At 28.9% G+C, this 15,991-nt stretch overlaps 1 protein-coding gene across 2 annotated transcripts in view; it reads left to right on the top strand.

The window, feature by feature from the left end:
- HERC2 (E3 ubiquitin-protein ligase HERC2) overlaps positions 1 to 15,991 on the top strand; it is a 63,462-nt gene that overhangs the window by 19,242 nt on the left and 28,229 nt on the right. For both annotated transcript variants that reach the window (XM_014427130.2, XM_014427129.2), the window contains exons 25-42: positions 1,868 to 2,152; positions 2,402 to 2,579; positions 4,252 to 4,384; positions 4,898 to 5,060; positions 5,445 to 5,532; positions 5,607 to 5,728; positions 6,017 to 6,153; positions 6,526 to 6,720; positions 6,912 to 7,024; positions 7,115 to 7,296; positions 8,968 to 9,163; positions 9,807 to 9,961; positions 10,059 to 10,235; positions 10,324 to 10,468; positions 12,591 to 12,769; positions 12,846 to 12,972; positions 14,269 to 14,478; positions 14,555 to 14,805. In XM_014427130.2, coding sequence (XP_014282616.1) covers positions 1,868 to 2,152; positions 2,402 to 2,579; positions 4,252 to 4,384; positions 4,898 to 5,060; positions 5,445 to 5,532; positions 5,607 to 5,728; positions 6,017 to 6,153; positions 6,526 to 6,720; positions 6,912 to 7,024; positions 7,115 to 7,296; positions 8,968 to 9,163; positions 9,807 to 9,961; positions 10,059 to 10,235; positions 10,324 to 10,468; positions 12,591 to 12,769; positions 12,846 to 12,972; positions 14,269 to 14,478; positions 14,555 to 14,805 — 3,036 coding nt within the window. The remainder of the gene's footprint in view (positions 1 to 1,867; positions 2,153 to 2,401; positions 2,580 to 4,251; positions 4,385 to 4,897; positions 5,061 to 5,444; positions 5,533 to 5,606; positions 5,729 to 6,016; positions 6,154 to 6,525; positions 6,721 to 6,911; positions 7,025 to 7,114; positions 7,297 to 8,967; positions 9,164 to 9,806; positions 9,962 to 10,058; positions 10,236 to 10,323; positions 10,469 to 12,590; positions 12,770 to 12,845; positions 12,973 to 14,268; positions 14,479 to 14,554; positions 14,806 to 15,991) is intronic.

Below are 15,991 nucleotides of genomic sequence, written 5' to 3'. Positions count from 1 at the left end.
GCTGGAAGGTCGAGCGCCTAATGGTGGCAGCGCAAATAGTGGTCAAACTTAGAATTAGGAATTAGAATGAAAAACTGTAATTGCTCTCACCCTCTAATTGTATACTGCATAAGATAAATATAAATAAAATCTCAGTCTGAATTAGTTTTCCTTGAGAACAAGAAAACAAAAACTGAGATAAATGGACACAGTACACATCCACTGAAATATCAGACAAGAAACACCCTGATAAAAAAATTCGTGCTCTCTATTTCCTTAACACAATCACTTCAACATTTTTCATAATTAATAAAAACATTTCTTGTACATTATCATGAAGCAAAAGGAAATAAGAGTGATTATCATGTGTATTCGCGAATATGTGAATATTTCCAAGTTCCATTAATAAAACATCAACAGTCTGAAGCCGAACAAATTATTTTATTTCCCGCTTCTCTCATCACTTCATTTTATTAATTCTATTTTGTAAAATTATTCATTGTATGTGTAAAATTATTCTGTTTATACTTTCTTTTTATAATTTTTTTATTTTTCTATACTTACTGTGGTTGTTATCTTGTTTGGTTTTTAGCCCTGAAGAAGGCTAGAAACTCTAGCCGAAACGTCGGCACATTAAAATAAGTTAATCATACTTATTTGTGTTTTCATTGACCGCACCCCCAATCATCTTCTCCTCATCAATATATTTAAATCTGTCTTTTCAGCTATTTCCTATGAAGTGTTCAACTGTTCTATTGCTTCGCTTTCAAGTATTGTTTATTCAAAAGATTTCCAATAAATCTAGATTTAAGGAGAAGATTTAAATGATGAACCATTTAGAAGATGGTTGGGGGTGGTCAGCAAAGAACACAAATAAGTATAATTATTTATTTGTGCATATGTTTCGGCTAGAAATTCAGGCCTTCATGAGCACTAAAAATAAATAAAAAACAAGATAACAACAAACACAATAATTATGAATCTTTTCCTGTTAATGTCAAAATCACTGAACAAAACATCTTAGCCCACTCCCAAATACTGAATCATGAACTATTTGTGCTCTTCACTTACTGCTCTTCCCTCTCCTCCCAACCTTCTTATGCAATATCCACGATCAACAATTAATTTATCATAAATCTAGGTTTGATTTAATATTATTCTCTTAAATCATAAATTTTGTGTTTGGTTAGTTTAAAATAATTGTGAAGTTATTTTCATTCAGATATTTAACCTATCATAATTAATACAATTATTGATTTTTTTTTTCTATTTTTCAGTTCATGAGAACTAATTTCTTATTCTTACTTTCTTTTTAATATTATTGACCGGTGATGAAGTTTTTAATTATAGTTGATTGGCCTATTGAAGGTTTTGCAACCAGTTATGGTGTTATGAATAATATGATTGTTCTTGGGAGGACTTGAGAAGAGAAGTCATGTCTTTTGTAGTTTAGTTTCATTTCTGCTTTATTTTATTTCTTGTGAAGATTCTACCACACCTTGTGAGAATTATGGAACTGTTTTATTGTGATTATTTTTATATGACAAAGAATATTCAAACTCAGGTCTCAAACTGCTTTTGTGAAGTGGTCTTGTCCTTGATTAAAGGCTGTTTCTTTCTAATTTCTGGGATTTTATGACTTAAGGCTATCTCTAATTGTAAATATATACTACACTTAGATAAATTAATGTTAACTGATCCAAGAAAATAAGAGCACATATTTTTGATCTTATAAAATGAATATGGATTTTGGACTTTATAAAAAACGAAAATAAAATTCAGTATTTCATCTATATCACAAAATGTATGTGCTACATTACATATTTATATGGTTATTATAGTTTATTTAATATTTTAAGAAATATAAACAAAGAAGTATTTGTTTTAGACTTCTCACGGTGGAAGTAGCACCTCTTCATTACTTGACGCTGAGAGAGCTTTGGGCTATCTTCTAGGACTTCATGCCCATTACCTGTATGTCAGTACTGAAGTATCGGAAGAGGAGCTTGCACCGTGGACAAATTCAACATTTTTAAGAGGTGGCTTGCACGTTGCTACACCACCTAATCCATATGAAGAAAAGGGCGAAGCTAGAAGTACTGGTTCTACTCCTACTGAACCTACTTCGCCTCTCTCTCACTCATTACATTTAGATAATGATTTAGGAATATCGGTAAATGAGATAATATAGTATTTGTCTCAACATTTATATCCTTCATTAATCATAGTTTAATTAATCAATGTTATTAAGTTAGTGCGAATATTTATTATTATTATTATTTTTACTTTATTTTAGTTCTTTAATTAATTTCAAACTGAACTAGTTTAGTTTTTGTAAATCTGAACCATCATTTATAAAATTTTAATACCACAAATTTTAAAATTTTATGTGTTAAAATATTGCAAGTATTGTTACTTGCAGGAACAAGCAATGGCATCGTTGATGAATTCTTTGGACCGACATTACAAGCAGCATAACCTCTTAGTGCATGGTGATTTCAGCAATGACCACCCAGTTGAGGAAGTCACAAAGCTGTTACTAGCTGTTCTAATAAAACACCTGGCACTAAATCCTTTGCTCTTTACTACTTCAGAAAAAGGTAGTATTTTATTTCTCATGGATGGGGCATTCCATGTTAACTTGACACACTTTTAAACCTTACCATCTTAAATTTTCTTCAAATTTCGCTCAACTGTTGGACATGTCCATAGACTTGGACAAATATGAAATTTTATTAAGATATGTTTTTGAATTACAGAGATCTCACACCCTTATAAATGAGCTATAAAACAGAGGACAGGCAATTTTGGAATTGCTATAGAAGTTTCCCTAATTGAGCTATAGATATGGGATAGGTGCCATTTTGCAGTATATTCCATGTCCTTTAATATGATATGCAACACTGGAGGTTTAGATAAGTTAACATTTCTCAAAATCTAATTTAAAAGTTTTATTTTAATTTTCTCAGAAAGTACAGATTTTAGAATTTATTTCTTGAATAGGATGTGCTGAAGTAAATCATAGGAAAAAATATAGATGTGGGACGGAAATGGCTTCAATGTTAAAAAAATCAAAAACTTAAGCATTACTCTGATTAATTACCCTCTTCATTCTTATTGATTATTACAGCAATAATAATATTAAAGTTTTCATGAAATTTTACTTTGAATTTTACATGAAGTATCTATACATGGAATGGACTAATATCTTGCATTCATTCCTAAAACTGCATAGAAAATATTTTCATTAGAATCAGAAGCTTGCAACAATAAAAGAATCTCCTGATATACCTCCTTGCTTATTAACTAAATCATTGCTCAGATGTGGGTCATGCTTATTTCCACAAATACTTTAATACTAACATTGCTGTAATAATTATTATAAATTGTTAATCTCATAAATTAGTTGAATTTATGAGAGTGAAGCTTTAGTTTTAATTTTTTTAAATACTGAAGCCATTTCCATCCCGCATTTACATTTTTGCTCTGTAATTTACATTAACACAACCCATTCAAGGAATAAATTTTAAAATTTTAAACTTTCTACTTTCTGATAAAATAAAAATAAAAGTTTTAAAGTAGATTTTGATAAATTTTAACTTATCTTAACATGCATAGTGATGCATATAATATAAAAGGGCACGGAATATACTGTAAAATGACACCCATCACATATCTCTAGCTAAATTAGGGAAGCTCCTGCAGCGATTCCAAAAATTGCCGTTCTCTATTTTTTAGCTCTTTAAGAGGACTTACCAGCTCTGTAATTGAAAAACAAGAAGCATATCTCATTAAAATTTCATATTTTTCCAAGTCTATTCCTACGCATCTGTGAAACATTTGAAGTAAATCTTAGATGGTAAGGTTAAAAATTGTGTTGAGTTGACATGAAATGACCCGGTTTTCAAAATGATTCTTTATACATCAACATTTTTGGACTTCAGGAATGTTTTAATCTGCTTATTTTAATGAGAGTGTAGCCTTCCTGTTTTTCATATAATTATCTTATTATCACAATTCCCCTCCAGTATCCTATAAGAAGAATGAGATTTTGATAATTTTTCATTACAATAAATAGTTCATATAATATATAACATTCTCCAGTTAAAGGTGATATTTTAGACATCAATGTTATTTCGGAACAATAGGAAGGGACTATTTGTTACAATATTTAATTTTTATTAAATTAATATTTTAATTTTATTTCAACTTTAAATTGTTTTTGGTTAGCTGTTGTTTTTCAATTAACCAGTAACTTATGATTTTTTTCAGGACAGGTAAATTCTTCTTGTTTTAATGCATTAGCAAAAGCAATTCATCAAACCAAATGGAAATTAGTAAAAATGAGGCAAGAGCAGAATGGATCCTATAAAGAAGTTTGTGCTCCAATAATGGAAAAGTGCAGGTGTTTATCTAATATTGTTATTTATCATTAGTTATTCTATTCTTGATTCATTCTCCATTCAGATGATTATTATTTTAAGTGTAATCAGTTTATGTTAAGTTATCATATACTCTAAATGTTAAAATCATCATAATAAAAAAATTAAGTAGGGTTGAGTGTATTTTTGTATCATTGGTTGTTCAGTATTTATTATAGCATGTATAAGTATCAAAGCATTAAGTAGGCCAAAGTTGTACAAAAAAACTGAAAGGTATTCATTCATGTTGAATAATTTGTGTATTAGGTATTGCATTGATTTATTTTTTTCACATTTATTTGTCTTTTTAATTCAGATTTATATATTTGTGTATGTGTTATGACAGAAATGTTTATGTCATTTGTAGGGAATTACTTATTAAAAAACTCTCAGGACATTCTTGTTGAAATTTCATGTTTAATTGGTTAATTGGTAAATATTGAACATTAATATTTTTAAGAATTGTAATTACCATTTATTATTAATTATGGTTTTAGATTCCTGTTATTTGAAGTCAGACCTGCTACTAGTCATGAAATTAATGCCCTTAAGAATTTGCAGTTGCTATTTATTGACCCTCCATGGAAAAGGAGGGTCAATAAGTATATATCTGACTTAAAGCATAACCAATCTACCATAAGCTCTTCTAAACTCTCAAAGGTAATTAATGTAATTTTAGTTATTTTTATAGTTTTCAAGAAAAACCTTTTTTAACTCCACATAAATTGGTATATGCTGCCTGTCTATTTCCCTTTCACAGTCCACAATTGCTCACGTGAGTAGTGTTTAATTACTCTTTCCACATAGTCTTATTATTTAATTTTATATAATTCCAATTAAAATACAACATAAATATTTTATTAAAACTATTTGCTGCAGCACTGTTCCCATTAGTTTCTAAAGCTCTGTAGTCTTTATTCCGTACTTAAATATTGAAAATCTTGGTAGGTTAAAAGATACCATTAATTTAAATGTAGATACCATTTATATTTTACTTGTATTGTATAAAATATAATTTTTTACTTATTTTATTTTCTCTTGCAGTCAGTTGAGGCTAAAACCAAGAAAGTCATTTCTAATATCCCTGAAAAAAATTCTAAAGAGCATAAATACAGAGACTCTTATTCAACAGGTATGAACTATTTAATGGATGTTTATATATATATTTATGTTTGGTAAAAAATAATGGCACATATTCTTTTCAAGATGATGGAAATATTCCTGTTAGAGGGCCTGTAGATCTTGATTTAATGAATTCTATTGTTGAGTTTGTTACTCAGGAAGATGGTACTGACATAGAAACACTGAGAAAAGCGATGTATGCTCAAGTAAGTAAAACTCTGGATATTAGACAATATTTACAAGTGTGTGGTACATGAGTACATTTTTGTTTTAAAATTATTTTGAAAACTTTTTATAGAGTGATCTATGTAATAATAATGTCTTAGAGATAGAGAGGCACAAGATCCACAAAAGATCAAAGCAAGTTCATAGGAATCAATATGAGCTGCAGGCATCTGATCTTAAGCCTGTATTCAATAGTTTTACTGCACTTTTAAACTTATGATATGTCAATCTATTTGACTTTAAGAATTATTACAGTCTTTATGTTTTAGGTTGAAAGAGCACAGCTTAGAAAAAAGGGACTTGATATGATTTTAGTTTTGCTAACAAAAAATTTCCTAATACCCTCCGTTAAGTATAATATTTTGAATGGTTGGTTGGGCCCAAATTACACAAAAAATTTAGCAAGGTAAATTATATAAACAAAGAGATAGAAGAGTGAAATTATTCATGCTTAGATTTCTAAATAATGATTGTTCATGTTCAAATGAACAACTATCTGTTTTTTACGTATATGATTAAAAAAAACAAAAAACTTTGCCATTGTTCAAAGAAGCAGTTATATTCAGTAAACCAATAGTTTAGTTTTTGTATTATTAATTAATTGCATTTGATTTTTTAAAAATTAATTTAATTACAATATCATTCTGAACTTATATTTTTATGTTACACTGATGTAATTCTCATAAACTATGTATTTTTTATTCAATTTTTAAACATTTCTTTCATTTGTCATCAATGTTTAAAAATTAGTCAATTGAATAATTTTTTTGTTTAACAGAGAAATACCAAAGCATGCAATGGATGACATTCAGCTGGTGACTCCTTACCAGAAATTGGAAGTTCTTTTAGCAAAAAGCCACGTAATTGAATGGGCTGCTAACTATTTACGAGAATTAGTCCAGCCTGGTTGGCCTTGGTCTAAAGCCTATTTGAAAAATAATGTAATTCCTACTAGGAAACTTTCTTGGACAAGGTGCAGATGATTAAATTTGTTAGAAATATTTTATAATATATAAACAGTTTAATTTGTTCTGCTTTTTATGTTCATTCAAATTAATTTGTTATTATCTATTTATCTGTTATTTAATATTTTTCTCAAACTTTTAATTAATGTAAAACAGAAATAATTTTTGTTTTTATAATAAAAAAATATTTTACTTTCAGGTTTGTGCTTGTTACTTTAGGTATGATTACTGAAAAGTTTGATGGTAATGAACTGAGCCTCTTAATAAATTCAGGAATTTTATCCCTTGTTGAAACTATTTTAAAAGATTTAGGTAAATACATTAAGTATTGATTTAATTAATTCACTAATTTTATTCTACTTGAACCTATTAATGTTATATTAACTATATAATGTCTTTCAGATATAAATAATACTCCAGAAAAAGAAAAAACTGTTGAAGATGTTAATGTTATATATGAAGATAATACTAAAGATTTCAATTATAAACACGATGTGAATTCAGTGGCAGGAACAAACATAATTTCGCTTCTAACAATTGGGACAAGAGTTGTTAGAGGGCCAGATTGGAAATGGGGTGATCAGGTAAACTTGTTTGTTTTAAAACAATAGTTTTATTTTCATATTATTACTTTTAAGGATATGATACATATTTGGAAAATATCCAAAGGGGATGCCAATAGGGTTCTATCAGGTTGGGGAATTTACAATCTGAAACCTGTTATGGAGTTTAGTTATGAAAATTTGAGAAATAGCAGTAACTTTTGGCCAAAGTAATATTTAATATTTGACAAAGGATTACTACTCCTAGCCTCAGCAGAAATTTGATCATGTTGGCAAAATAAACCTGTTTTTGGCAGTTATTAGTTTGGTCAACAGCTTTAACTTATTACTAAGCCCCAGACAACAACAACAACTTATTATTAAGCATGCAATAACTAACCAATGCTGCTAATCATTTTAATAAAATTGGAAATGAGAATTAATTGGTTTTTAGTTATGCTAGTGAAAAAAACTAGGGAACGAGTTACTACAATATCTTGATACCTAGCTGAACCTTGATATAACAAATCTTGAAGGGTTTTGAAAAATGATTGCTATATAGAGAGATTCAATAAAATGAGGTTTGGTTGACCAAAAATTAATTATATGGAGGCTTGCTCACTATTTACTTTGTATAACAAATTATATGGACTTCAACTGAGAACTACATGTGTATTACGAATAATAAATGTGTTTTGAAAAATAATCAATACATTGTAATTTTTTTTTACTAATCTACACCGAACTGTTGAACTGTTTCTTGAAGGATTGGTCTCCAATCGGTACATTTTAATCATAACACTATTATTGCCACGTCAAAGTGCATTCTTCCTACTTTTAAGGGATAGTGCACTTCCATTTTCACACTTTTCTTTATTTTTTAAATTGTGATTAATGTTCTTAGGATTCTTTTGAGATGTTTTTTTCCTTTAATGGGCTTCTTTTTTTTAAATTTTAGAATTGACTTAAATTCTTAATGAACATATTTTCCATTTATCAGCCACCTACTAAACAACATGAACAACAATCTTTCTCATATATGTAAACAAAACTTATAGTGTTGGGTTATAATAAATAAAACTGAAAAAGAGTGCTGGAAAAGGCTCGCAGTGATTCATGTTGAGATATCCATGTACTGAGTTGGTCTATAGACAATACAATATATAAAGGTCCTTTCCACTATATAGAGATTACCATTGCAAAAATTTGTTGCACTAAGGTAAATTATTTTCTTCTTGAAAGGATTCTAAATTTGTTTGGTTGAGGTTTGTTTACATATTTTATTTTTTATCTCGAGGTTAAGTTTCCATTTAACAATATAACTAGTTTAAAAACAATCAAAATAGTCTATATTGTATATAGTTATAACTATATATAGTTATATAGTAAAACATGACTTGAAAATGGACAATGATTGCTCCAGAACTTCTAAAGAAAACATTTAAAGCATACATATAATTTTCTCTAAACATATACCCTTGAAACAATAATAATTTTATCTAAACAGTTGTTTTATAAACTTCTTGCCTAAGATTTTAAATTGCAAAGACAATCATAACTTTTAACATTAAAAAATCAAGTTTTAGAACTTATAGTTATTCAATTCAGGGTTGCTTATACTCATGAAAAAGTGATCTGCCATATGTAAGCCTTCAAAACATAACTTAATATCAATATTTGTAATTATCTTTAATAACGTACAGTGATTATTAGGATGGCCCACCTCCAGGGGAAGGAAGAATAATTGGCGAACTTGGAGAAGATGGATGGATACGTGTTCAATGGGACAACGGTTCTGCCAATTCTTACAGGATGGGCAAAGAAGGAAAATACGATCTGAGGTTAGCAGATCCACCTTTGGCTGAAGAGAATGACCCTGAAGTTGACACTGAAATGGATACACAGAAAAGTATGTTTTTTAAATTTTTTTTATCCATTAATACTAATTAAATTAATCATTGACTTGTTATTTTCTTTTGAGATTTTTTTAAAAGAATATTTAAATAAATTCTAATGATGTGACAAATTCTCTATTGCCTTCACTTGTTGAAGTTTTGACCAACAGATAAGGCTGTAACTTTCCTATGTTATCTAAGATGAAAAAAAAAAAATCAAGATTCAACTCATTTCAAAAACTAGTAAATTTTTTTGTTTTCAATAAATAAACCTATTAGTATTAATCTATTAATATGAATGTTAAGAGCTAATAGAAACTTGAAAGTTGATTAAAATTTACATTTTTTTTATCTAATATACATTATTGTACTCTTAAAAAGCATGAACGTTCTCTTACTGTATGTATGGTAGGTTAAAATTCAAAGATAGTTTATTGATAGCATATTGTATTATAAAAGGCTGTTTACTTACTGAAAGTCATTTTAATCAATTTTGTTGTAAAATCAGTGTATACTGCACTTGACAAACTACCAATTGAAATGAAATAATAATTATTGTAGCTTATTTCATCATTATAGTGTTTTATGTTTACTATCATTAGGTTAACTGCAATAATTAACTTATTCAATGCTTTACTTAATCCTGATCCTTTGTAGATTCACATTTTGAAGATAGCGATCCTAATGAAGTTCTTGGCCATTCTGCTGTTTTACTTCTCTGGTCATTATCAATATGCTGCGGCCTCAATGCCCATAAAATGCAAAACTCAAGTCTAAAAATTTTCACTAGCCTTTTAAAGGTTATGCTGAAGGTAAAGAAAGTTCTAATTACTAATAAAATCTCTATTGTTTAATGGCTTTATATTATAATATATTGTAGAACTTACAAGATGTAATAATATATTACAGAATGCAACTAATGAGGAATTGCAGAATGCAATACAAAGCAAATGTTGGATTAATTTAGGATTATTAAGAGCAATAAGTGTAAACCCATCAATTTGTAAATCACTTTCATCTCATTCTTGGTTGGATCAACTTTTTTCTCTTATTAATACTAGCTCGAAAAAGGAATTAAAAACACAGGTCAGATCAGATCAAAGTCGTTTCCATATTTTTTATCAATTACCTGATAAGTATAAATACTGATAATTATATTTCTACACACTTGTAGGTTTTGACATATCGCTTACTCCGGGTGATCTTACCCTCTGGTATCACTGAAATTGAGGAGAAGTATTCTGTTTTAGAAAAACTTCTGCATTTGTTGGGTGAAATTTCCATTAGTTGTAAAGCGGACATTCATATCTACAATGGAGGTATAAGTGTTTTTAAACTAATAATGATTTATAATGAGGTGTATATAGTTGACCGTAGATTAATAAGTGGAGAAGATCGTCGGGGGGTGCGCTCACCAAAAAAACACAAATAAATGTGGGGCAAAACGTTGGCTCAATTAAAATAGTTATTACTATTTGAGTTTTATTTTACCGCACCCGGACCATATTCCATTTATTATTATACACTGTCAATCTGCAATCTTCCAGCATAAACAAAAATAATTTTTTAATTTATTTTTGTTTAAATAAATTTCTGTTTATAATAAATAATTTTTTGTTTATTTGAGTGACCCCAACCCCCGACCATCTTCTCCATTTAATAATGATTTAATATTTTTTTTTTTACTTATTTTGTAAAAACATGTCTTGAGTTTTGATTATGAACCATCTTCCTAATAAGCTGTCCCAGGTCAGCTGTGTAACATTTTAAAAAAAATTATTTTGAGATATTGATTTTGTAATCTTAGCAATAAAGATAAGATCTATACAGTAAAACAGAAATGTAATAAAATCTAAGTAAAAAAATTTTTTTTTCGAGATATTACAGTTTTGAACTCTATATATTTTACCCTTATTGCTAAAATTAAATGCATATCTCAAAATAAATATCTTTTGAAATGTTACACTATTGAACTGGAACAGTGATTTTATTTCATTAAATGAGATGAATGAAGTAAGAAAAGGAAATATTTATAGATAGCATACTTTTTCATTGTCAATGTTCCCTTTTTCTTTCTTTTTTTTTTTTAATCATAAATTATTTATTATAACAAATCAAATCTTTTTAATGCAACATAACTTTTTTTACGGTTTTTTCCATAATATTATTTTTTGGTGATAATTTTTATATGACAGTAAAAGTTAGAATATAAATTATTTATAAAGTATATCTGCTCTATTTAGATTTCATAATGGCTTGCAGTTCTATTGACCCCCAGAAACTGTATAATATTTTGAATGAGTTGAGGATATTAAAGAAGTATGGATGTACATGACCAAAATGTGTAATAATGGTCAAATTGGTAATCATTACTCCAATAAGTTTGAGGTCCGGTTGGGCTAAAAATAAAACAATTCTTTTTCACCCATCTCAGTTAATTTAGTGCTATAAATGTTAGAAATATGATGAATTCCAAAAAGTGTGATAAAATATTTGTGGTTGTGTAATTTGATGATTTGGTACTAATGGTGAAGACGAAAAAACTATAAAACTAGTGGATAAAATCTACCAAAGAACTAGGTATTGAATCAAGTAGGGATAAAACAAAATATAAGGGTAGGAGTAGAAATGGCAACAATTTGGCTGTTATAGAAATAGGAGTAAATACATTTGAGCAGGTAAAGAGGATTAAGTATTTAGGGTCTACTGTATCTAGAAAAAACAAAATTGATGAGGAAATAAAGGCGAGATTAAAGGAGGGAAACGTTTGTTATTTTTCAATTTCGAAATTGTTTACCTCATACCTTCTGTCCAGAAACTTCAAAGGTAGAATTTACAAAAATATTCTCCTTCTTACTGTTCTTTACAAATGCATAATGTGGCCTTTACCTCTAAGGGAGGAACAGTTAAGGTTTTTGAAAATACAGTATTGTATAAAATATTTAGACCAAAAAAGAATTAGACCAAAAAAGAACTGGAAAATTCGGAAGGCTGAATAACGCCAAATTGGTTGAACTGTGTCTAATAAATATAATTCAGGTTATAGCATAGCGTCAAGGATTTAATTAGGTGGGGATTTAAGGTTTAGGGCTTAACAGCAAACGGATCCCAAAAATATTAATAAACTCTGAACTGATGAGTAAACATCCCAGGGGTAGACCAAAGTGTTGGTAGTGGATCCACTGATCGCGTTAAGACAGATCTTGTAGGTTTGGGTTTGAATAGATAGAACTCAAAAGATGTATGTAAAAAGCAATTGGTGATATTGGCACCGATCCTTTAGGTTTGCATAACCTGTATTATTATTTTTATCCATTCTATACATTAGTATTACTTTCTTTATCCATTCTATTCAACGTTAGCATTATTTTTTTGCTTTTAATTAGAACTTTGTTGGATTCTTAAATAAATAAATGTAATAATTTTTTTTGTTTGTTTTAGAAATAAAAATACCTGTCTTAGTTTCTCCTTCACATACCAGCACCTTAATTGAAGAAAGTGTTAATCTTGTGAGAACTCTGCATTCACTGAATGAATGGAATTCAGTTTGTAATCAAATGCTGACTACTAAATTAGCTCTTGCTGGAGATCTTCTTTCTCACCCTTTGCTTAATTTGCAGGTATTGTTTTTGGTATTTTTAATTATTTTTGCTTTACCATAAAACAAGTAAATGTGCTATCTTTCAATATTTTTAGAATGAAATAGACCCAGAGACGGTTAGCATGCAATGCAGTGCAATGGCTTCGTTACTAGTACTGGGAGGAATTGATAGTCGACCACATCTTGGTGCAATTGTTACTATTTCTAGCCTTACATCCAATGGTAATTAAACTTGGTCATTAATATTTTCTTCCTACAAACTAGCTTTTAAATTTTTTCAATGCCTAAATTATTAAAATATTTTTTAACCGTACATATTCATTTTGTTTGTTATAAGGTACTTATCTAGTTCTTATATTTCTGTTTTTTATTTGTATTTTATTGTATTATTTAATTCATTAAAAAATATATTACTCACATTTTCTTTACTAGAGAAAACATTTTTATTCAAGTAAATGGGGTTTAAAAATGTCCAAGATGGTTTGTTGAAATTGCATTTTTAATTATAAAAAATTTGTTTCAAGTTGGTCACATCTGGTATTGCCTAAAGGATCTTTTATCGGTCTTATCTTTTGTACTTTTTATACTCACTGTTGTCTAATTTCTAATGCAGGATCTACGTGATCATTACTAGTGACCAACTGAAATTTATTTATGTATATTAACATTGATTTATATTTATATTTTTAATTTTCAAAGGACAAATGGAGCTTTAAAAAAAGTTGACAAAAAAGAGTTTATTTATATAACTTGTTTTAAATTATTAAAAAAAAGATTAATGTTCATCTACGCAATAATCAGTAATATTGAATCCATATACAATAAATAAAAAAATCCTTGGTAATCATTCTAACAATTACCATACCGCACACAGTTTACAAGACCAAGGCTACACTGATCCCCAACTTAAAGCTAAATTGGATAAGCCGTATTTGAAGTATGGGTGTGCTAAGTAAAATACATTTACTCATGGGTTAGTGAAAGTAGAGGAAAAAATTAATATGAACCAACTAGATACCAACCTGCACAATCCCTGAAAGATTTATCAAAATTGGAATATCAGTTTAATTGATTATGCCCAAATGCTTATTTGACTACGGACTGACACAGCCAAATTTGTAACTTGATGTCTAAACAGTAAAATGCAAATGAAAATTTTTAATTCTACTTAATGAATACTAAGCTTCCCTGCTTTTGTTAGTGAGGAAGTAAAATGATGGTTTAGTTCTGACTCAATCATGTACATTTTAGATCCTAGACCCTCACATTGGATAAGTTTTCTCTTTAAATATATCCTTTGTTTTGTTTTTTATTATGGAAAAAACAAACATAGTTTGTTTTTCCAGCAAACATATTTCTAGCAGTGTATATATTTGTGATTTATAAAAAAAATATATATGTTGTTCTTTTAATTATTTATTAGAAATTTATTAATATATATTGTAAAAATTCTTTATTTATTTCTACTATTCTCAATATTTTATAATGAATTGTGTTTTGATGATCTCTATATTTTAGGTACTATTTGTCGAATAAGTAAAAGAGGAAAATTAATGGTGCAAATGACTGATGGAAGTGGTTTAAAAATAGTAAATCTTCATGCTTTGAAACCTGTACCTTCTCTGCAATTTAGTTTAGATCAAATGCCATTGACTGATTCACTATTAGAAACGTGGGCTACATTGTTGTCTCTTACAACTTACTCCCATTCATTTAAGACTGTCCCAGGTTGTAAATTTATTTTGTGTTTATCTTTCTGTTTTCTTTATAATTATTTTGTTTATTATTATTTTTTTTACTTCAGCTGGATGCATTAATATGCCGCTTCTCCATAACCAGCAACAAGTATTAGCAGCTGTTAAAGCTGGTAGATTACTTCTTAATTATCAGAGTCGCCTGCGAAGAGTATTAAAACAGCCTTATTCATCGCTAGAAACTTTGAATGAATGCGATGATACAGATACTGATCCACACTCCCTCCTCATTCATCAGTTGATTCTGAATGCTGTTCAACCTTCACCTTTGAAGTCTGATTACAGCAGAACTGAATTGGAGGTGAGTTTTTGATTTTTTAAATTTGTCAGTATTATACGTCTAGGACAGGGGTGCAATATGGCATGCGGCCAGCCAGTAGCTTTTTTTTATTCTTAATTTTGTAATTTAAAAAAAATTTCTCTTTTTGGAAAAAAAAGATTTATTTAGACTTGTTTTAGGCATGTTAGGTATATGTAACCAAATAATTATCTTATAGAAATAATCATTGTGTAAGTGGAAGGTAATAAAAGAGGGGGAATACAGTTGTGACATATCTCAATATGGCATACTTCTTCTGGAATTTGTTATAAAAAGATTGGACACCCTTTGTCTATAATAAACATTTCTGGTTATAAAAGCTTAATAGAAAAATATAAGGCGTATGAAAATAGAGAATAATAATATAAGATGGAGTTATTACTTAAAAATACCTAAAACTACAGAGGATTTTTAAAAATTAATTTCACTTTTGTGAAATACCAAATACTTTTGGTGGAGGATGAAGAAGACAATCATAGAAGCTGTAGGAAACTGCAAAGTTTGTCTATACATAAAGTATGAAAGACACTCACTAAAAGGGAGGCAAGAGGAGATACCTAATGCAGATCCACCGCTCCACTATCTGGTGGGACCATAAGGGCATGGTAGCGAACGGAGAGGAAATACACAACAACCATATTGGTCGAAAGAAAGTTATATATACAGGCACTGGGAAGAATGGAAAAGGAAAAAATCAGGAGGATGGTGCGGGAGAATTTAAAGGTCACAGATAGGATGGGAGCGATCAAAATAGAGACGATCGAATATATTGAAGGTTAGGCTCTAACAGGGGTAAGGATAGCCCTAGATAGAGTGATAGGAGAGCCCATTCAGGGTGATAATTATTAGGGAACACATTGTTGTTACAGTTGAAAGTATCAGAGAACCTAAAAAGAGTATACTGTCCATATTGAAGTTAAAACTTCTGGCAATGATGATATAAAAACTGGAGTGTTCTCATATTGCCAGTTACTACTAGATTATATTACAGAATATTTAGTTATTTATTGTATTTATTATTTTAAGATTGTTTTTGACTTCTGTAAATATTGTTTTTTTTTTCATTTTAACTTGTTTATGTATTTTATGAAGAGTTATTTTATTTTATTCTTAGGTTTAAACTATGTATGTAGTGTTTAATTCGGTGAGCTAGTTTAGCTGATTGAAT

The sequence above is a fragment of the Halyomorpha halys genome, unplaced genomic scaffold (assembly GCF_000696795.3).
Source record: "Halyomorpha halys isolate HHAL.00 unplaced genomic scaffold, Hhal_1.1 Scaffold624.1, whole genome shotgun sequence".
Lineage (NCBI taxonomy): Eukaryota > Metazoa > Arthropoda > Insecta > Hemiptera > Pentatomidae > Halyomorpha > Halyomorpha halys.
The sequence above is the reverse complement of the archived record's forward strand: the minus strand, read 5'-3'. Positions and strand labels throughout refer to the sequence as shown.